Genomic DNA, 22,424 nt, shown 5'->3' with positions numbered 1-22,424 from the left:
ACACCTTTAACAGCTCGAATGGCTTCATTACATGTCTATTCATTTGAGTGGGCAAATAAAACCTCGATTTGCAAGCGTTGCAAACGGAGTCATGGAATGAATAAAAGTCATCACTTAAGATTCCACTAGGTAGAATCAACATACAAAAAAAAAAGCAACTATGTGATCTTAACTATTCAAACATATCAGAGTATATTTGTATTAAACTAATTAAATGATACCCAAATATGATTCATATTTAAATGTTCACATACAGTATTGAAATCCAAATTATAACTGGGAAGTCACATTTTTCAAACTGTATCGCAACTGGACCATGAAAGGTGGGAGAAGAAATGAAGAGTGTGTATGTGTGTGGAGAAACGGTGACATCAAAACATTATTAACAACCACTTGATTGCAAAAATATGAACAGTAAAGAAAAGGTGAACTGTGTGTTACGCTCAGCTGGGGTGGTGAGCCAAAAATGCAGAGAACCCAGGAGACAAGACACAAAAACTGAGGTTTTAGGGCAAAAAACAATATATTTACTTCTCTCACAAAAAAGGGGTGATCCAAAGTGGATAGGAGGGAGGAGACGCTGGTTTGACGTGTAGTTGAGCGCTGACCACGGAAGGTTAACGTCGAAGCGTCGAGCACTGTCTCTCAGGGGGTTTTGTAGACCGCCTCCGACGAGATGATGTGGAACAGCTTGGTTGATTGGGATGAGCCACACCTGTGCTGTGCTGACTGGGGATAAGTGGCACAACAGTACCCCCCCCCTGAGGGGAGGCACCGGACGACCGTCCCTGGGCACCCGGATTGTCCCGGTAGAAGTCATCCAACAACGAAGGGTCAGCAAGGTAGGACCTGGGCACCCAGCTACGATCTTCAGGGCCGAAGCCCTCCCAGTCCACCAAGAACTGGAGGCCTCTTCCCCGGCGACGGACGGCCAGCAGTTTACGAACCGACCAAACAGGATCACCATCAGCCAGTAGTCGAGGTGGCGGGGGAGCAGAAACCGCCGGTGCCAGGGGACTGGTGGCGACTGGCTTCAGCTGGGACACATGGAAAACTGGGTGCACTTTGAGAGCAGGAGGGAGATTCAGACGCACTGCGGAAGGGCCGATGATGCGGTCCACGGTGTAGGGACCGACAAACCGAGGGTTCAACTTGCGGGTAGACGTCTGAGAGGTTTGGAGTGGCAAGTCCCGGGCCAATAGCCAAACTTTCTGGCCAGGCTGGTAAACCGGGGCATGCCTCCTCCGCCGGTTAGCATCACGCTGAGATCGTACTGAGGCACGGAGTAGCGCAGCCCGAGCAGTCCTCCAGATGTGTCGACACCGGCGGAGGTGGGCCCTGGTGGATGGAACTGCCACCTCCAGTTCCTGCTGAGGAAACAAGGGAGGCTGGTAACCCAGAGAGCATTGAAATGGAGACATTCCGGTGGCAGAGCTCTCCAATGTGTTGAGGGAATACTCAACCCAGGGTAGGTACTTAGCCCAGGAAGAGGGGTTGCTGGAGGCAACGCAGCGAAGGGTCTCTTCCACTGCCTGGTTGGCGCGTTCAGTCTGCCCATTGGACTGAGGATGGTACCCGGAGGAAAGGCTGGCCGTGGCTCCAATTCCCTTGCAAAAAGCCTGCCACACCTTGGAGATGAATTGGGGACCACGATCCGACACAATGTCTGAGGGAATACCATGGAGGCGTACGACATGGAGGGTGAGGAGGTCAGCCGTTTCAGCAGCAGAAGGAAGCTTGGGGAGGGGAATGAAGTGGACGGCCTTAGAGAACCGGTCGACCACAGTCAGGATGGTGTCATAACCCTGGGACAAGGGAAGTCCAGTGACAAAGTCCATGCCAATGTGAGACCACGGCCGACTCGGAATTGGAAGGGGTTGTAGGAGGCCTGCTGGAGGGCGATGGGAAGCCTTACTACGGGCACAGACTGTGCAGGCAGCAACATACTCCTTCACATCCTTCTTAAGGGTGGGCCACCAGAATCTCCGGCCGACGAACTCCGCTGTCCGGCGCTCTCCGGGGTGACATGAAACACGGCTGGAGTGACCCCACTCTAACACTCGAGGACGGGCAGCATCTGGAACAAACTGCCTGTTCGGGGGTCCATTGCCAGGGTCAGATTGGGTCTGCAGGGCCTCCATTACAACAGAATCTATGGGCCAGGAGACTGCCCCAACCACACGGGCAGGAAGAAGGATGGTGTCGGATATCTCCGGGACAGCAGGGCCCTCAGAGAACTGACGGGAAAGGGCGTCAGCTCTGACGTTCTTTGACCCTGGGCGGTATGTGAGAGTGAAATCAAACCGGCTTAAGAACAGAGCCCAGCGGGCCTGCCTGGAGTTGATCCTTTTTGCTGTTCTTAAGTAGGTCAGGTTCTTGTGATCTGACCACACGACAAAAGGCAGTTTTGCTCCCTCCAACCAGTGTCTCCACTCCCTCAGGGCATCATGGACCGCCAGCAGCTCCTTGTTTCCCACATCATAGTTCCTCTCCGCTGGGTCGTAACTTCTAGAGAAATAAGCGCACGGATGCACCTTCTGATCCTCCTCCGACCGCTGGGAGAGGACTGCCCCAACGCCCGTATCAGAAGCATCCACTTCCACAATGAATTGTCTCTCAGGGTCAGGGTGGACAAGCACTGGAGCTGAAGAGAACAGACCCTTGAGTCTGGTGAAGGCCGTCTCGGCTTCGGGCGTCCAGGAAAAGGGGCGTGTGATGGAGGTCAGGGCATTGAGAGGGGCAGCGATTTGACTATATCCCTTGATGAAGCGGCGTATGAAGCCTGCGAAACCCAGGAATCGTCTGAGCTGAGTCCGGTTGGTAGGACGCGGCCACTCCTCCACAGCCTTGACTTTGGAGGGATCGACACTCATCCGTCCAGCCTCCACTATGTTTCCCAGGTACGTAACAGAGTCAGAGTGGAAGACACACTTCTCGGCTTTAACGAACAGGCGATTCTCCAACAGCCGTTGGAGAACCAAACGCACATGCTGGTGGTGTTCCTTCAATGACCTGGAGAAGATGAGGATGTCGTCCAGGTACACCACCACAAAGATGTTCAACATGTCTCTTAACACATCATTTACCAGGCATTGGAAAACCGCTGGTGCGTTGGACAAGCCAAAAGGCATCACAAGGTACTCAAAATGGCCGAGATGGGTGTTGAAAGCTGTCTTCCATTCGTCGCCCTCTCTGATCCGGACTAAGTGGTAGGCGTTGCGGAGATCTAGCTTGGTGAACACCCGGGCATGAGCAAGAGGCTCAAAAGTGGAACTAATAAGGGGCAAAGGGTACTTGTTTTTTACTGTGATGTCATTAAGACCACGGTAGTCAATGCAAGGTCTCAGGCCGCCATCCTTCCTGTCCACAAAAAAAAAACCTGCCCCTAAGGGAGATGATGATGGTCTTATGAAACCTGAGAGCAGGGACTCTGCAACATAATTGCGCATCGCCTCCTTCTCTGGAAGGGAGAGGTTGTAGAGTCGCCCCTTAGGATAGGGGGCCCCAGGAAGGAGGTCGATCGCACAATCGTATGGCCGGTGAGGGGGAAGTAAAAGGGCTTTATCCTTACTAAATACTGAGGCAAGGTCATGGTAAATACTCGGAACTCCAGAGATATCAGGGGTTACGGGCATGGGTCTGGGACTACTTGGAGGTGAAAGGGCAGAGCGTAGACAGGTCGCATGACAGGCTGTGCTCCATCCCAAAATCCGACCAGAGGCCCAGGAGATGTGAGGTTCATGCCTCTCCAACCAAGGTCTCCCCAATATCAAGGGAGCAGTAGGGGCATGAAGGACAAAAAAACGGATGGGCTCAGTATGATTCCCTGAGAGCGTGAGCATAAGAGGTTCAGTGGAGAAGGAAATGGTTCCTAACGAGTGACCATCGATGGCTCTGGGAGACAGGGATTGATCTAAGGGAACCAAAGGAATTCCGGCCTGGCGTGCGAAGGAAATGTCCATAAGGCTCTCGTCCGCACCAGAATCAATAAATGCACTAACAGACAATGTTTCTTTGCCCCAGGCCAGGGTTGCGGGGAAAAGACGGTTGGAACAAACCTTGGGCTGGGGAATGGTGGTGTTGCTCACCTGTATAGCCCCTACTGGCGAGCTGGGCCTTTTGGGCAGGACCGGATGAAAATGTCCTGATTCTCCACAGTAGAAACATTGTTCATTGCTCAGCCTCAGCTGCTTTTCTGCTGGCGAGATCCGTGATCGGCCAACCTCCATGGGCTCCCCAGACCCTGAAGTAGATAGGAACGGGGGAAGCATAGGGTCCTGAGTATGAGGAGTTGGCCTGGAAGGTGAGGTGGGGAACACAGAAGCAAAACGACGGGGGACAGACTGTAGGGGGCTACGTTGGGCTCGGTCTGTACGCCGCTCCTGAAGTCGTGCGTCCATCTTGAGAGCCAGGGATATTAGCCCGTTAAGGGTCTCCGGGCTGTCACGGACAATGAGGTCCTTAATAGAATCCCTCAGCCCCTTGCGAAAGACACTGAGGAGGGCTTGGTCATTCCAACGGCTCTCTGCAGCAAGGATCCGAAATTCCAGCGTATATTGAGCCACTGAACGCGACCCCTGGCGGATAACCAGCAGGCGGCTAGAAGCATCTTGACCATCTGCAGGGTGATCAAACACAGCCCGAAACTCACTCTTGAACTGAGAGTAGTCGGTAAAAAAAACTGGGTTGTTCTCAACTGCCGCAATGGCCCAGCGGAGGGCGTCCTCGACCAGAAGGGACATGACAAAAGCAATTTTAGACCCGTCAGAGGAATATTTAGAGGGCTGATGGGTAAAAAGTAACTCACATTGTGCCAAAAAACCTCTGCTCAGATTGAAGTCACCGTTGAAAGGCCTAGGGCTGACTAGGCCAGGCTCGGACTGAGACTGCTGTGGGTTGGGAAGGACAGGGCTGGGTTGTTGGTTGGAAGCAGAGGCAGGGCCATGAACGGGAGCGGGATTTCCTTCGGCCGAGGCACGGACAGTAAGTGCATCCAGGGACCGTTGAATGCCAGATAGCGCTCCTGCAATAGACTGCACTTGGTTGGAAAGTGTTGCCACAGAACCAAGTAATTCGGATGATCTTGGCTGCCCGGCCCCCGGGGTCCCGGCTTGGCTCATGATGGCTTCGACGTTCTGTTACGCTCAGCTGGGGTGGTGAGCCAAAAATGCAGAGAACCCAGGAGACAAGACACAAAAACTGAGGTTTTAGGGCAAAAAACAATATATTTACTTCTCTCACAAAAAAGGGGTGATCCAAAGTGGATAGGAGGGAGGAGACGCTGGTTTGACGTGTAGTTGAGCGCTGACCACGGAAGGTTAACGTCGAAGCGTCGAGCACTGTCTCTCAGGGGGTTTTGTAGACCGCCTCCGACGAGATGATGTGGAACAGCTTGGTTGATTGGGATGAGCCACACCTGTGCTGTGCTGACTGGGGATAAGTGGCACAACACTGTGAGAGTTAATCCAGTAATAGCATTGACATTTTTCAACACCATCTCTATCCTGCTCCACTTAGAGCAAAGTATGAGGTCCTAAAAGACAAATTCATGAATTTCCGTCTGGCATATTATTGCAAATGTGCATTTTTCCTTTCTTTTAAAACACAGGCAGGCCTCTCTCTCTCTCTCTCTCTCTCTCTCTCAAATGGCCCGCCTCCCTCGCAGAGTTAAACAGCAGGGGGTACTTGGCAGGAACCATGCGGCCATCCTCATCCCTTCATATTTCATTAGCGCTTCCTGTTTGCACCCGCTCTCTCAACAGACACCCTCAGGGATGTGCAACAAAGACAAAAAAAAAAAAAAAAAAGATAGTGTGGGAGGGAAAAGGTTTGAAACAGCAGCATGCATAGACACATATGTGAACTAGTTCCTCATCTACAAGCAACTGTTTTGGACAAAGGCTCCTGCTATTTTTATTTATCGGCTTGAAGCAGTTATCATTGTTTTAGTTTTAAATCACAAGCTTTCAAAAACATTTCAAAATGCTTAATACGTACTGATTTTTAGGAGTAGGAAGAAATGGATATGAAGTGGAGAGCGACACGAGTGATATCCCAAGTATGTGTCAAACTGATTAATATTGTAAACTATTTAAAATGATTAATGCCCTTGGCAATTGCCTAGAGTAAAAGAGTTACAAGGATTCACTTGTTTCAGAATCCTCTAAAAGGATTTTCAAGACTTTATCTCGCTCAGGAAATGGACGACTATTTTTGGATGACGATAAAGATTAATATTAAAAATCTTTGTCATGACTGAGTTTTCCCCTGCGTATGGGAAGGGTAAAATTCTATAACATTAAATTGGCATGAGCACTAAAGAATGTTTTTTCTTCAAAGAGAGAAACATGAAGTTCTGAACTGAACATATGATGTTTGGACATGAGTCAATAATTGCCCTCTGCTGTGCACCATAAAAACAGGAATGAAGAGAATACAAACGGAAATTATGCAAATTGCAAAATGGAGAGCAGCCTTTCCTCAACGAGGGCAGGGAATATGCCAACAAGAAGCCAGAAAAAAAACAGACACAACGTGAAGATCAAGGATGAGGGCAATAATATGAGGAAGCATAAGAGTATGGAGAGCTAGCCATGAACGGATTGACAAGTATCTAGTTATATGCTGACTTGGCGCTTAGCAAAAGGCAACTAGAGAATGAAAACTTTATTTTCTAAATGCCTGTCTATTGTGGTGTACACACCCATGGCACAGTGTATATGACAATTGGTAATACATCAACAGATATCAGTTCAGCGCTATGGTGTAACTGGCTCAATAAATACAAACACAGAAACACATTTCCCCTGGCCGCCATTTTTAAGAACTGGAGTGGGTTCAAGCAGAGAGCACCCTGCATGCTAATGAGGGAGAAAATTCATAAAACTAATATTTGGAGTCCATTAAAAGGTTGATTTCGGGTAGCGCTGAGGCTAAGTGTACCAGCAGGCATTCGTTCGTGAATGTTTGTTTGTGGGTTGCAATTGAGGATCATTTGTAGAACCTTTAGTGAGACAGTAGGCAACGGAAGGCAGTGTATGGAGTTGTGTTTTCTTAAAATTATCAGCCTACCTCTATTGGGTGTGTATTTGTACATAACACAGAATTCAATTTAAGACATAATCAAGTACTAGCCGACAACATATCAGTGAAGTCAACTACACATGAACCTTTCATTTAGAAAGTATTGGCTTCTGAAAATCATTCTGTACTATACAGGCTAAAGTAAGGAAAAATATCCCTTCCCGTTCAGAGATTTACAAAAATATATACAACTGGTTCATGAAGCACAGTTGAAGCTTCAATTCACTACCTTACAGTATATGGGTTACATGGCACAGCCATATTGAATTTCTGTTCTATGGACGGACACAAGGCGAGTAAACTTCCTCAACTCTTTAAGAGCCCAGTCAAGTTCATGTGGCCATGCCAGTTACTTTCACATTGTATAACAAAATTATGACAGTGACCTCACAGACAGACTGAATGCTGTGTATTGAACCATAACATATTCTGTAGCTCTAATTGCCTTCGTTCTGGATTTACATGCTTTTCTGTGATTGGTCTTTAAAAAGCAGCACTTCCTCCCAAGTGACGGGCAGAAAGCCGCAGATGAGGTGCCACTCTGCAGGGACATTGTCCTGAGGTGACTGGAAGTAAGCCAGAAGGGTATGTGGTATGTGGTGTGTCACTTTCATTTACTCCAAGCGCCCACACGTGGTTCATAATATTACAGTGAATCTGCTGAGTCGAGCGAGATAGGGAGCCATGTGAAAGTGGATTTGAACTATAGCTGACAAGCAAATGTGTGAGGCAATAATGGCACAGGTCTAATAAAGACTGCATCATTTCGGGCTTTCCTGAAGACCAGAGAATTAAGAGAATCTTAGACTTTCACTCGTGGAAATGCAGCATCTTTGAAACTATTTATTGTCACCTTCTCATCCTATTGTAGGCCATCCGTATCTATCTTGCGGACAGTAGCGGCTATTCCCAATAACTGTTATTTTAGCTCATTTACCTCCTGGGACCGCATGATTATAAATGACAACCGTATCTCTCCAGCCAACCCCCTAATTTGACGCCAAAGCTATCCAGAGAACCACAAAGAGTTTATCTTTTGTGCTGAATTGTCAGACTCCATAAAGTGCTGGGCCAGTCTTGAGCACATGTGGTTAACCAGGGAGGCTGCAAATTAAAACATGACTTAGCTTTATGTGAGCATAATCAGAGTGCACATCTGTGTCCCTGTCATTGATTTCATAACTCTGTCCATCCGCATAATTTCCATAAAACGTCTACATCGACAGAATGCACTGTATTTTGGGACCTTGACATCCACTTGGTTTGTTTATTCCTTTTTGAGTATGTCATTATTCTAGAAACTGTGACAAAATAAAAGAAAACCTTTCTTAACTTTGTAGGGCTAGATGGTATGGCAGGTGGAAAAATATTATTCGGGTAGGATGGGGTGTAGCTCCCGCTAAAATAATAACCTTTTATGAAAACGACAATCTTATAATATCACTTTTTATATTATTAGGATTGGATAGATAGACAGACAGACAGACAGACAGACAGACAGACAGACAGAGACAAAGATAGACATAGCTAGATATTGATAGATATGTAGATATCGATCGATATAGATAGATAGCACTACCAAGATCAACGCAACAGCGCTAGACACTGGGGATAGCAGATGAAAATGAGCAATTAGCAGAATAGCATCAGGTAGCAAGCCTCACTTGGTGAAGATCAATAGTTATTTACTACTTCCAAGTGGCTCGAGACAAAGAAAAGAAAGGAGGCAAAAGAGAGAGGGTCAGTATGTGAGAGTCAGAGATGCTGAGTAACAGGGAAGTCAATTCTGTGTACCAAAAAAAAAATTACCCAACACCAATGCTGCAAGGACACGAGAAAATGTCTGAGCTGAACCAAAAAAAAAAAAACACAATAAATGTCAAGCAATGTTTTATGTTATAATCACTCCATCCATCTTTTCCTTGGTGTGGCACGCACCAAATGTTTGTGCTGCTTGGTTACTTAATTATTCAGAGATAGTAATACCCGGTCTTGACTTGGATGATGTTGCCGGGTTACCGGCTACTTTGCAGAAGAAATGTCATCACACCTCTCTTAACCAAAGAATGTGTGGGAGGATAAACAAGGCAGGAATCAAACGCACGTGTTTAGGTGTCCGCCCGCCGCGGTGAGTATGCTGATAAAGGAAGGAAGGATGTTCGAAAGAAGGTGATAAGTTGAACAAACCTATCGAATGAGAAAAAGTGGTCTGAGGCCAAGACCTGGAAAATAAAATTATTTCTGCTGTTGCTTTGTCAGTTGCCTATGCTACCTGGCTGTGGGTGGAAGTCAAGTATCGCCAGTAACACTTCATACATCCAAACACAGTCCAAATAGTATGTTTGGGCCGCAGTAGGTTCTGGACTCCCTCATAAATTAAAACTTTATGACTATGATCAAGTGTGAGACATGGTTGAAAGGTGTCCCTCCATTCAAGTCATTATCACGGTAGAAATTATGTTCAAATTATATCTAAATGAGTTAAATATTTCATTAGCAAATCTCAAATGACAGACACAACAAAAGAAAACCAAAGCCATTATGTCAATTTGAGGACATTTTTTGTACAGCTCTTACTCAAAATTAATAATCAATGTTATTTTCCGGCAAGTGTGCAACACAAACAACATTGCTGATTTTATTTAAAAAAAAAAAAAAAATGTTTTTTTTTTTGACGTGCTGAGAAGTATTGATTTTGGAGATACAAGGCTTTTGCCTGACACCAACAATATATGTATTAATTTATTTTAAACCTCATAGGCTTCTCCTCCTGTATGTGGTAATGTATTATTTCTGTTTTTTGTAAGGTTATCTTCACTATGTTGTGGTTTCATTATTTTCCCTTTAGACACATTAATTGAGCAGACAATTTGCTGTTCATAGTTGATAACTCTGTTGCGACGCGGTTAAAAGTTTACTGTACGACCACAGACGTCTAATTTGCAGTAAGAAGAGAAGCAAAATAATCAGCCACTATGAATTAGACATGGTGGTAGTTTTAACGCGGCCTTCTTGCTCAGCTGCTTTGTCTATATTAAATATTTACACCAGCATCTTTATAGGCCATTGTTAATTACACATGACGACAACCAAAGGTCTCTTCCAGAATTTGCTTGTCAACTTCAATTAGTTTGTGCAGACTGCATTAGCGACGCCGAGAGGTGATGTAATAAATTTCTTCTTCCAAAATGTTACCAGCGACTTTTGTTAATCAGTTTTCATTTGCCATGTCTTCTTTTCTTATTTCAATGGCCAATCAGACCACTACTTGGTTAGCTTCACTCAGATTTAGTTTTTCTACAGGGTTTTGAATATTACATCTCTATTGATTGAGAGTTCATCTTTGCAGGCTCTTGATCATTATGTTGATCTAAAATTCTCGCTTCATTTTTTTCCTCAATCTTGGATTTTTTTCTTTGTCAGGGAACTTGTTTTTTTACAGTACTAAAATGGTCTGAATCAAAGAAATTTTTTATTTTTCAGAGAATCCTGATTTTTGACACAAAGTGGCCCATTTAGCAGTAGCCCGATTTTATTTATTTATTTATTTATTTATTTATTTATTTATTTATTTATACATATTTATTTATGTATTTATACATTGGACAATTTACTCCTAGAGATTATTTATTCCCATAATGCACACTAAATTTATGAGGTCTCCCGGTGTCAAAGAACAGATGTTTTATTGTCCTTGACTGCAGAATAGATTTAATAATGCTAACAAATGTTTTTTCCATGCAACTCCATCAACTAATAGAGTGGATCATATGTAATACTGAATTAGGTTATAAGATGAACTTTCCCTACTTTGGAATCTGAAGCTGTAAATGAGCTCCAACAATTCCACTGGAGAAGATAAAAGATCTCAGAGCTGAGAAATTGAATACTTGATATGTGACGCTGCCGTCCAAATGGAAGAAACCAACACATTTATAAGTGAGTTGAGGGCAGTGGCCTTGTACGATGTGTGCGTGAAGGGTGGGGTGGGGGAGTCTAGGTAGTGTAAACACACAAGCATACATGGATTGGGCTAATATCCAGTTTGTTACTTCTCGCTTCAGCTACACGGCGGCTGCAACGCAATTTCTTCCAATTGACCTCACTGCCACTGGCACAATCACTCTCCACCGGCGACACAACGGCCCTGGAATACGGAGCAGTCTGCGCTGAAAAGAGGTGGGGATTGAACCGACCACGAAGCGGAAATGAGATGAATTAGAGAGCGAGGGGGAGGAGGCACGAGGAGGTGAAAGAGTGAATTTATTCGGTGGTGTAGTGGCAGTGACAAAGCACAACCATTTAGAGACCAGCTCAAGAGGAAATTACGAGCATTACAGCCAGCCCGGCTTGTTTCCGCACTTTTCAGTATGGCTTTCAATTGTTTCACTCTGACTGTTGCCAATAATGAAATGAAAATGTAAAACTATGAAGCTACTGTAAAACACACTCACACACACACACACACACACACACACACACAGATTTCCAGACTCAGCTGGAATCGCGTCGGTGATTTAAACACGCATTACCACAATTATAAGATGCTGTCCGTATACAAATGTCGATAAGTAATGTTGCAATAACACAAACATGAGGGAATTGCCCAAAGGCCGGGAGGCAGAATTATGAGTGCAATAGTCCAGCCAAAGGCTAAAAGGTTTTATAACGGCAAAGGATTTCCAATAAAAGTGAAGTTGGAGCCCACTAAGAGCTGCACTCTAGTGTAATAGGATTAGTAGAAGTCGAGAGCACGGCCATCTTAACTCTTTATGTTGCAGAAATCGCTGAGAAGCATCTCTGCCATCGTCAATAAAGCTCTGCTGATGGAGCAACAAAGATCTTGACCTGCTTCATCACATGACCTGCAAGCACACACACACACACAAACACGCACACACACGCACACACAAACACAGATGTGGCCGCCTTGTGAAGAAAGAAGCAACCACAAGCTGTGGTTCCCAAGTCTGCTCAACTTTGACAATATTCCAGGAAAGATGAGGAAAATCAGTATTACAGATGCAATTTAAATATTGAATTGGCTTTTGTCTCACTCTCCTTTCTGAGACAACACCTCCCCCCTGTCCTCCCTCCAAGTTCTCCTGCTGCCCTTGCTACTTTGCTTGCAGCAACTTCAGGGTGCCTGGGCTCTGTCTTTTTTTTTTTATGAAATTAGCACAAGGCACAAGTGAGTTGATTGATTTGCGATCTGCTCTTTAGAGAAAACCAAGGTGCCAGGTCGCATGAGGATTGGTAAAATATTGATTTATCTTTCCAAGGTGTAGAATGTGTAAAGTCAGGGTTGCTTTTTGTCCTTTATTCCTGTAATGCATTTCTTTCTCTGCCGTCCTGTGTTGGCTAAAACTGTCACAGTGAATGTTCGGCTCTCTATTAGAGACAGCAGATGTGCAGGGTATTCTCACTGGATATGTGTGTGGGAGCTTGTTGGTAACTTGGCATGTGCTCATGTTGTGTGACTCAGAGCACATACAGAATGTTTGAAGACACATGAACCTGCAGGAATTCATATATATATATATATATATATATATATATATATATATATATATATATATATATATATATATATATATATATATATATATATATATATATATATATATATATATATATATATATATATTTAGCACACGTATTGACAATGCCTTTTGTAGTTTGGTTCGAGCTTCCCCAACTCCCAAAGGCTCAATGGGTCTTCTAATTTGAAAACATCACAGCAGATCTCCCTGTACTGTAGTACCATGATCCCCGCTCCTTTACCATATGAAGACAAACTGGGCTAGGGAAAGGGTAACCAGTACTGGGAGTCCGGCAGCTAGGGAACGGTGATTAATGAGTGATGCAATTGCAAGATTTATAGACACCACTCAGAGTAGGGAAGTTTAATGTAAATCAATCCCAGATATCGAGACGAATGGGGGGGAGACGGGCAGACGCTTCTTGGGGGCTGTGAGTATCTCTGAGCTAAGGTATAGAGGCATAATACAAGATAATTCAATATACTACTGCCGTATGTATGTCTGCCGCCCGAAGACAAAAACGCTACACTGCCGCTACTTCTCAGAGGCCATGTCTTTTGACAGCTGGAGGTAAATAGATGAAAATAATTAACTTCTGCACATATTCTGGAAGTCAAAATATATAATTGTGTGATGCTTATATTGGACTATTATTTGCATCTTATTTTCTGACATACATATGTTTACGCTCAAGCCATGTTTGATGTTTGATGATGATGCTAACGTATTCTGGGTACTGCACTCGGGTTTTCTACATGATAAAACTAAATTGGATAAAATTCCGTGCCAGTCAAAAATGTTTGTGTGTAACTAATGTATTTTGTAATGTTATGATCTCGCAACACTAATGATGGCACCTTAATATAAATGGCGCCAAGACAGAGCTCGTCAACAACTGTCATGGTGACCCTGTTATTTGTTACTCCATGCTCAGTCAGCTCATCACTCTTCACTATGACTTCTGAGTCGAGTCCTAATTTTCAGCTCTCAAGAGTCAGCTCTGGCGCATGCTGTGACACTTGGGGAGGCCTTTCATGCCACTCTCACACACTGAGGCTTTGTTTGCAGTCACACTCCGCCGGGACGTGCCATGAAAACAAAACGAGAGCTGCTTGGATGCGGCTATCTCACTGTTGAAACAGACTCACATATGTAATTAAGGGGATTCACACATTGTGTCTTTCAAACAAACACTTGTGGAAAACTACTGCGTAAACTATGTCACGAAGGGAGGACGAAATTAAATAAAGCGTTTGGAAGCTTAGCGAGAGAACTGAATATGTAGGAGTGAGGGAGGTGGCATGAAAGATGCAAGGTGACACAGAAATATAAAGGACAAGAACAAAGTGAGGTGACAGAGGAGATAGGACAAGAGTGAGACAGAGTGCAAAAGACAAGACAACGTGAGGGAAAGACTTGAAAAGCAAAGAATCAGACTTCACCAAGGAGATTTAGAATTCTTCTCGGCGTCCTGTCTGTGTATTGTCCGGCTTCTCAACTGTGAAGTTCGGCTTTTCTAAAGCTGTCACATAAGCATTCATTTGGGGCTTGAACATTTTCTTTTCCATTTCTGTTACTGCCTTTTGTAACTCAAAGTCCCTCTTTCTGCTCAGAGCACGGTTCTGCATGAGTGAGAGTTTTTACATATTCCAACTTTTGTGCCACCATTCCTTCAATGGAGTCTGAAGTAATATATATATTGAAAATCCACAACTACTCTATAGATAACGTACAGTAAAGCTAATCATTCATAAACACACAGTGTCCCAATCCACCCGGTGATTCAATTTAAGCATGACTCCAACCAACTGCATTTGATGAAACACTCCAGCATCAAAAAAAGACATGGGGTGAGTTTAATTAAACAATGCTAATGAGCAACTAATTGAAAGCTTTTCGATCAAAACAAGTCTGTAATTACCTGGAGCAGAGATGGATAATGAGCACACAACAATCACTGGCAGTCAGGCAAACCCACAGAGGTCTGAGCAGATCAATTCCCTTCTTATTAATAGACCACTCTTTTCTTTTTGCCTCCCAGACTCCCTTGGTGTGCTTGGCTGTTGCTCTTTCAAAGTAGCGTACCATTCAGATGACTGAGAAGTAACAAAGGACCTCAGTAGGAGGCACTTAAGGAGAATCCTTCATCAAACATCAATTATGCTCAAAGGTGGAAAAGAACGCGCTATACTTAATCCATTACAGTTCCACAACTCTTTGCTGACAGATCGTCGAGGTTGTTTGTCTTTCTGGCAAAAATCCTGGCTGCCGGGGTCAATGTCTTTGGAGAGCGCGGGAGTCACCATGTCAAAGTAGAGCTGATGTCAAGAAGTAAAGCGTAGCCGAAGCTTATTTCCAAAGTGCATCCCATCTGGGACAACACAGTTTGAGTGGGCATGTAGGCGTGACAGGTAAGTGTGTGAGCAAGGGATGAAAGACTGAAATATTACAAGTGTGAAATCCTACTGATAGACATAGAAGCCCAAGGGCCTGTTAGATAAGAAGGAAGGAACCATGACTGGAAGACAAAGGCATGAGAAAATGAACAGAACAGAGCAGCACATTTGAATAGAACAAATGGCCAGAAGGTAGAAAGTTGGTTGTGCGGGACATGCAGAGATAAGAGAGATAAATAGATGGAAAGATTATCTGGAATGCTCTTCCTTTTGATCCCCCTAATTCAACAGACGCTATTTAGTTAACACAGAACAGTTGACTTCTAGGGCCCCAACTAACGATTATTCTAATAAACAATTAATCAGTCGAATAATCAATTAATCGGATTGTTAAAATGTCAGTTTCCTTTTTATTAAAAATGAGGTATTATTTCAAATTGACTATCCAGAAAATCCACAAAACTAAAAGAATTAACATTAACTTAATGGTTTGGTGTGCAATATGTCAGCTAAACTACAGAAGTGAGAATATTTCCTGTGGAGAGGTTGAAATTATGAGGATTTGGGTCATTATAGATACAATTAGGTCTAAAAAAAAAACAAAAAACAAAAATTGATGTATCAAAATAATTGATGAATTGGATAATCGATAAGTAGTTGCTTAATCTCTTTATTGTTTCACCTCTAGTAACTAAAATATTATATTTTGACTTTTACACAATAAATACTACGAATAATAATTAATAACATTATTATTATTATTATTATTATTATTATTACCAAACTGTCAACTACAGTGGGGCTGGTTCAAAGTAAATGCCTGGTGTAGAGCCATTTGCAAAATTCCCAAACACACGAAACAAGGCTTGCAGTGGTGCGAAAATCACAATGTCAATTTTTACGCTTGATCACAGCTGCGCTGGCAATAAATATGGAGTCCTAAGAGACTAAGCCAATCAATGATTCATTAACAGAGTAATTAAGAGGTGTGGCCCTGCCCTGTTGCCTTATACACAACGTACGAGTACCCATAAATCGGTCATATATCACGGCTGGATTTGAACAGCCAATATAAAAATTTCTATATATGCATAAACACAGTACAAATACAGATAAATCCCCAAATACAGCACATTTCAACAATACCATGGCACAGATTCACCTCGTGTTCACGTTTGCTTCTGTAAAGTGATTTTAGTAAAGCTCCAGCTGCTCGAAATGGGATAAAACATCAGACCTGGGCTGGCAGCAACCTGCAATCACACAACATGCTTCTGCCTCCTTCCTCACCTCCTCTCATCTGCTCGTTTTTGCTTCCAGCCTCATAGCAAGGGGGAGGGCATGCCGATAAGGCTGCCTCCTCAGGAAATGGGCTATCACAGTTTGGCTGTCTGAAACAATTCAGTTCATCTGAAACTGAAAACCAGTCCTGGATGTAGCGCCACCCATTGTCTGAACTTATAGCCTCTTGTTATAGAAAATGGGTTCAGGTATATATTACCATTGTGAAAAATTGACAACCGTTGAAATGCAAGTTAATTGTTTTTATTTTTGTTTTTTTAATGACAGCTCTTTTGCGCAAGGCATAGTTCAAATCAAACAATGCTTCTTGAGGAGTCAAAACCTCAAAACCGGTTAGTGTGTTTTAAAGGACAGGCCAGTTTTAACCACCATCTCCAATCTTGATTGGACCCTAGGTTGGCTGACTCTTGACTTTGATTGGCTTTTAGACAAAGTATACGCCTCAGGGTTCACATTTTCCAATCTGCCCTGAGAATATTTACATAAAACAAATGTAAAAACAGACTGTTTGTGTGCTAATAGATTCGGTAGACTGTCTGGTTCTTGTGACTCAGATTGGGAACCAGGTAATTACTTTTCCTTAAAACCTTATGGTGAGATGAGAATTCACCCCAACTGTGCATTTTCTTTACTATCTATTATGATGATTATGATGATGATGACGATGATGATGATGATAGAACTTTATTCATCCCACAGCGGGGAAATTTACTTGTCACAGCAGCGCATACAAATGCAAGAATACAAGTACGATATTTTCCGTACTATAAGACGCACCTAAAACCCGAACATTTTCTCGAAAGTCGATAGTGCGCCTTATAGTCCGGTACGCCTTATATAAGGACAGAATTTTAAAATGGGCCATTCAATGAAGGTGCGCCTTATAGTTCGGTGCTCCTTGTAGTCTGAAAAATACGGTACCACAATTTCAAAAAAGGATAAATAACAGACAAGGACAAAGACAAGTGCCACTAGCAGAGACAAAACACAATTTTATCATGTGCCACGCATGTTGTAGAGTCTGACAGCAGAGGAAATGAAGGACCTGCGGAATCGTTCCTTCCTACGCCGTGGGTGTACAAATCTGCTGCTAAAGGAAGCTGCTCAGGGACTGCACAATGTCATGGAGGGGTTGAGAGGTGCTGTCCATGATGGATTTTAGCTTAATTAACGTCCTCCTCTCACCCACAATCTCAATGAAGTCCAGGGGACAGCATTTTAGTTCAGTTTGTTATTGCTTCAAATTCAATGACATTATAAATTGTCTTCAAACTTTTGACTGGTACTGTATGTGACGTGAACAGAATATGTAGTAACAATTGCCTATACCACTTAAGAAATCACTGGGGCAGTGGTGCAAATCTAAAGTTGAGAGTGGTTTGACTGAAAAGTCAAGATTGGAAATTTTAAAACACTGTTTGTTCCCACTGGTGGATGTGATCATAGCCAAAGTATGTTTATCTGAATATCTTTATTAGATTTTTCCATGCGGCAAAGGTATACAAGATTAGTGATTTCAGAGCACCACCAATACTGGCAAGAAAGTAGGTTTGGGCTGCATGTATTTTTTTTCTGCAATGCAGTATTATTTGAGTCAGAAAATAGAACAAAAGAGAAAATAGAAAAAAATGTGTATTGACTCATACCATACACTATTAAGATTCCCTCATCTGCAATTAGGGCAAATAAATATTTCTTTTTGACAGACAGTTTTTCGCATCCTTAAAATGGAAGACAAAGTGTTGAAAAGAAACAAGAAAGAGGCTTCACGCTGAGTGTTTACATGCCTGGGAGACATGTTGCATGTCTGGGTTACACTGATGCTTTATGCTCTTTCTGGGGCACATCTCAACATGCCAGAGTCAAACTGGATCACAGATTAGGTACTCCGATCGGAACAGATGGTACTTTCACTCATTACCATTCAGGATCCTGTTTGATGGTGGAATAAGAAGACAGTTCCAACAATTCGCAGGGTTGAAGACCTCAGCTTACAGAATTATTTTTTTAGCATACAAAACAAGGTCATGTTTTATTAATGAAAATAGTCGACTTTGAAGTAGACCGTAGCCTGATGACCAAAAAAAAAACTTCTGAGTGATTGACCCAGCTGACCTTGCAAAATATATAAATGTGGTATTATGACTACATGCTATACTGCTATGTTACAATATTTAATACATCAATGTCTTGAATAATTATTATTATATTGATATGGTTCTGTGATTAAATTTTATGAATATTGGTAAGGACCGGTACCAAGGTACAAACATTTATCCGGTTGTCGGAAAATATATTTTATACTTCTGATTTTCATTAAATGGTATGGCTTCAACCATAAAGGAAAAAACAAATATCAATTGCACGAGTAGTCCTAAATGATCATTTATAATGTGGAAACGTCACTTGTATCACCATTACTGATCAATTAGTGTAGACAACAGAGGTAGCAGCATGTTCCTTGATATGCTATATAGATATGCTATATTGAGCAATGACACACCCAAAATGTCTGCCATAAAGAAGTACTCCACTGTTATGTATTCCTGGATGTGTTGTGCTAGAGGATGGGAACTGATGATACATGAGTTTAGTTAGTAGAGCCTTTAAGCGATATCGAATGAGTATTCTGGCTCCAATAGGCAGCATTGGCCCTTAGGGTCAAATAACAGGTCAAACCAAGACTTCCGAAGATGAAAGATCATTGCAGTCTCGTAACCCACTGGGTCTTACTATCATCACTAGATATGTTTTTCACAACATTGCCTTGGGATGGAATAAATGGACCTTTAGACCAAATAAATGGCTGGTCTGAAGAAGGCCTTGCTGCACTGCAATGAGGGCAGGACTTTATGAGTGGCTGCTGTTCAATAGTGAAGACAATGTGATTTTATTTTTAGTGGCCTCACCGCGAATGTGACGTGAGCTCAGTCTTGAGCAGTAGCCACTGGAAAGATAGTCAGTCAAGATGATGACTTCAGCTTGGATCACTTACACACAGGAAATGTTTTAAATTCAAGCATTTAACATCATGAAGTTTAGAAAGGGGTAAGTCAACTCCTTATTGTTTATATTAGAAACCCACCCTCCACAAAAAAAAATACAATTCAGCAAGTGCACAGAAGACTCAGGTATCCCATTAGCCTTTGAGTCGAAATGTCACCGGCTCCACTGGCATTAACCCACCATCCAAACACAACACACCCACATACACACCCACACACACACACACACAACACACACACACACACACATGCAAACACACTTGGCAAATACCCAAAGATAAGGTGGAAGAATAAGCCGAAGGTCATATTGGACAATTACAATAAAACTATAATGGCTTTTCTTCTCTCAGTCCCTGCTGGTCATGCAAGTTTGTCGAGACAACTCGAGATTCAAATGCTACAAATGAAAGATGTTTGCAACTGAACATACAAAACTAAAAAAAGAAAGGTTTTGGTAAAGAAAGGTTGAATTTATGCTCTTGTACTGAGAGACAGCAAGACGGGTTTAAAACTAGCTATAATGATGGCAGGGACTCCACACACACAATTGTTGACATCCACGTAGTGAGATATAAGTTCTGCTTCATTGACTCCCATTGAAGCAGTGAAGCACATTAATTACCATGGCGCAGAAAGAAGAAATGCCACAAATACTTCCACCACACATCAATCTGTACATATACACTGCAAACAGTCTCATGAGCCTGCCAGATAAAGAAACATTAAGTAGTATAAGTGGTTGCAATTTCAAACCACCCACAGGGTCATGAATGCAACACAATGACTCTGAGATATAACAAAATGGAATAAGAGTCATCTCAAACATATATATGTCAGGACCTGAATTTTTTTCTAATGTTGATATTTTTTACATTTAGTAGTACTATCAAAGGAGTGTTAATTGTTCCCAAGCAGCTTCACAACACATATCCAAACAACTCGCCATCTATTTATGTAGCAATCTGTTAAAATATACACAGTGCACACATGCAGAGCTGCTTGGTCACACGGAATGATTTTTTTTTTTTTTTGGCATAGATTAGTGTTCTGGCTGCGAGGGAAGGACAGGCCAATTTGTCAAGACAGAGCATGGAGCTAATCAAATGAAAGAAACGCCTACCAAAGTTAATATGAGCCAACAAACAGGACACCTCATTCATTAGTCTGCCTCTGTGGGACAAATTATTTCTCTGCTGACAGAAAGAACTTGACATCCATGCAATGACACACCAAGTACAACTTGTTCATCATGTGCTACTGATAATCTATGTTAGAAATAAAAATAAAAGTCAGACTCAACTTGTTAAGAAAAAAAAGATGCTCAAGTGTTGACATAAATGATTTTTAACATTACAAAGTCACACACAAAGGGGGCGCTATGGAGAGGTCTTGGATAGGGCGATGGTCATCACCACAGTTTGTGTATACGGTACTCATTTAACAAAATCACTGTGGTACCACTAAGCAACTAAATTGAACATCACTAACTACCACCCCTTCCAAATGCACACTCTATATTTTGAGAGTGAGGAGCCATATTAAGGCTATGTGACTGGCAGCCACAGTGTGAATGCATTTGAATTAGCAAAGACTCATTACACAAGGCTCAGTGTAATGATGCAAAGATGATATATAGTATTAAGTTCATTTTTTGCCATTTTGTCCATCATTTTCTGCAATGCTTGCTCTCCGTTATCTGGGAAGTTATATGCAAGGTTTGTTGACATGGATACATCGCAATGCATGACGACCCAAAAAAAATAAAAAAAATAATCAAATCTATTTCATTAAAACATAACAGCAACTTGACTGTAATTTCCGTCCGGACTATAAGACATTACTTTTTGCACAAGCTTTGAACCCTGCGGCTTATAGTCCGGAGTGGATTTTTGATGATTTTAATGACATTGTAAGAGAATTTGTTTTGGTAATTCACACAATAGAAATCAGGCCATTTCATTCAAAACGTCTTATAGTCCGGTGCGGTTTATATATAAAGAAAACAGGATGTATATATACAGACAAAATAAGATTTTTTACTAATTTTAGCTCGTGCGGTTTATACTCCAAAAATTACGGTAGTAACTTTCATAACGTATTAAATATAAAGGTAAGACCAAACGCTTTCGTATTGGACAAAAAAAAACAAAAAACAAAAGAGAGATCAGAAAATAAAAACAACACCAACAAAACAAAACCTGTTGGGGGCAAAAACGAGCGCTCAATCAGATTGGACAGTAACTTTTATTCGGAACTGATGCTAAGCAATGATTCTGCAATTCACTCTGAAGAAACTCATGTGCTATCCCCAAAACCTCTTTGTGCTCAAATGCCTTCTTCATCTGATAATTTTTCCTCTTTCGCCCAGGGTCTCTGCCTGGGAGGCACTTCAGCATGAATCTCCCTTCGCTCTATCTCTTTGCCCATGTGCTGAATCAATTCTTAATAAACCATCTGAAGGCTTCCTCTGCTATACCTTTCATTTCCACCCCTCAAAGCTGCAGGGTAAATTAGCCTGCCAAGAGGATGAGAGCGTGCAAGCGGCAGAAGAAAGCACGAAGGGGGGGAGGGGTTGCAGGCACCCTACACCTACAATTAAATTAACAAATCTCTGTTCTTAATTAATCAGGGATTTACAAGTAGGTTTGGAGGTATGAGACGTGACTGACATGGCAAGTGCTTCTGCATTTGTTATGACTGCTGCAAATGAAAGCTAGGTAGAAACTATCCACAAAGCCCCCCCAGGCAGAAGAGCGAGACTGTTATCTCGAGTCTTTCTCGCCGTTATCTCCCTCTTCATTTTGTTCTTCCTCTCACAATTTTTGATGGCCTTCCTTCTTTCCATACGCTTCCATTTCCCTTCTTCTGACTTTCTGTTGATTATTCCCCATTATCCCTTCAATTCTCCTGCAATCCCATTCTACAATTTATTAGCTCTGAAACACCCCATATGCTTTCTAATGAGGTGTGGGACTGACAGCTGGATTAAGCCATCGCTTTGTAATCGTTTCATTCCGGTGTTTTACCGTGTATGCGTGAGTATGTGCATGCGTAAACCCCGAGATGTGCGATATTTTCTGCATACCCTTTCAAAA

General features: G+C 42.6%; 1 protein-coding gene across 2 annotated transcripts in view; it reads right to left on the bottom strand.

The window, feature by feature from the left end:
• Window positions 1–22,424, bottom strand: part of LOC147061601 (uncharacterized) — a 100,533-nt gene that overhangs the window by 13,751 nt on the left and 64,358 nt on the right. The window contains exon 5 of one of the 2 annotated variants that reach the window (XM_085911448.1): window positions 11,839–11,948. The exons of the other annotated variant lie outside the window; for it this stretch is intronic. Coding sequence (XP_085767574.1) covers window positions 11,893–11,948 — 56 coding nt within the window. The 3' untranslated portion in view covers window positions 11,839–11,892. Of the gene's footprint in view, window positions 1–11,838; window positions 11,949–22,424 lie in introns of those variants that run through there. 2 annotated transcript variants of the gene reach the window in all.

The sequence above is a fragment of the Syngnathus leptorhynchus genome, chromosome 1, assembly GCF_054491065.1.
Source record: "Syngnathus leptorhynchus isolate UIUO chromosome 1, UIUO_Slep, whole genome shotgun sequence".
In the NCBI taxonomy this organism is placed as follows: domain Eukaryota; kingdom Metazoa; phylum Chordata; class Actinopteri; order Syngnathiformes; family Syngnathidae; genus Syngnathus; species Syngnathus leptorhynchus.
Note: the sequence above shows the minus strand (reverse complement) of the source record. Positions and strands in the feature narration are given on the sequence as shown.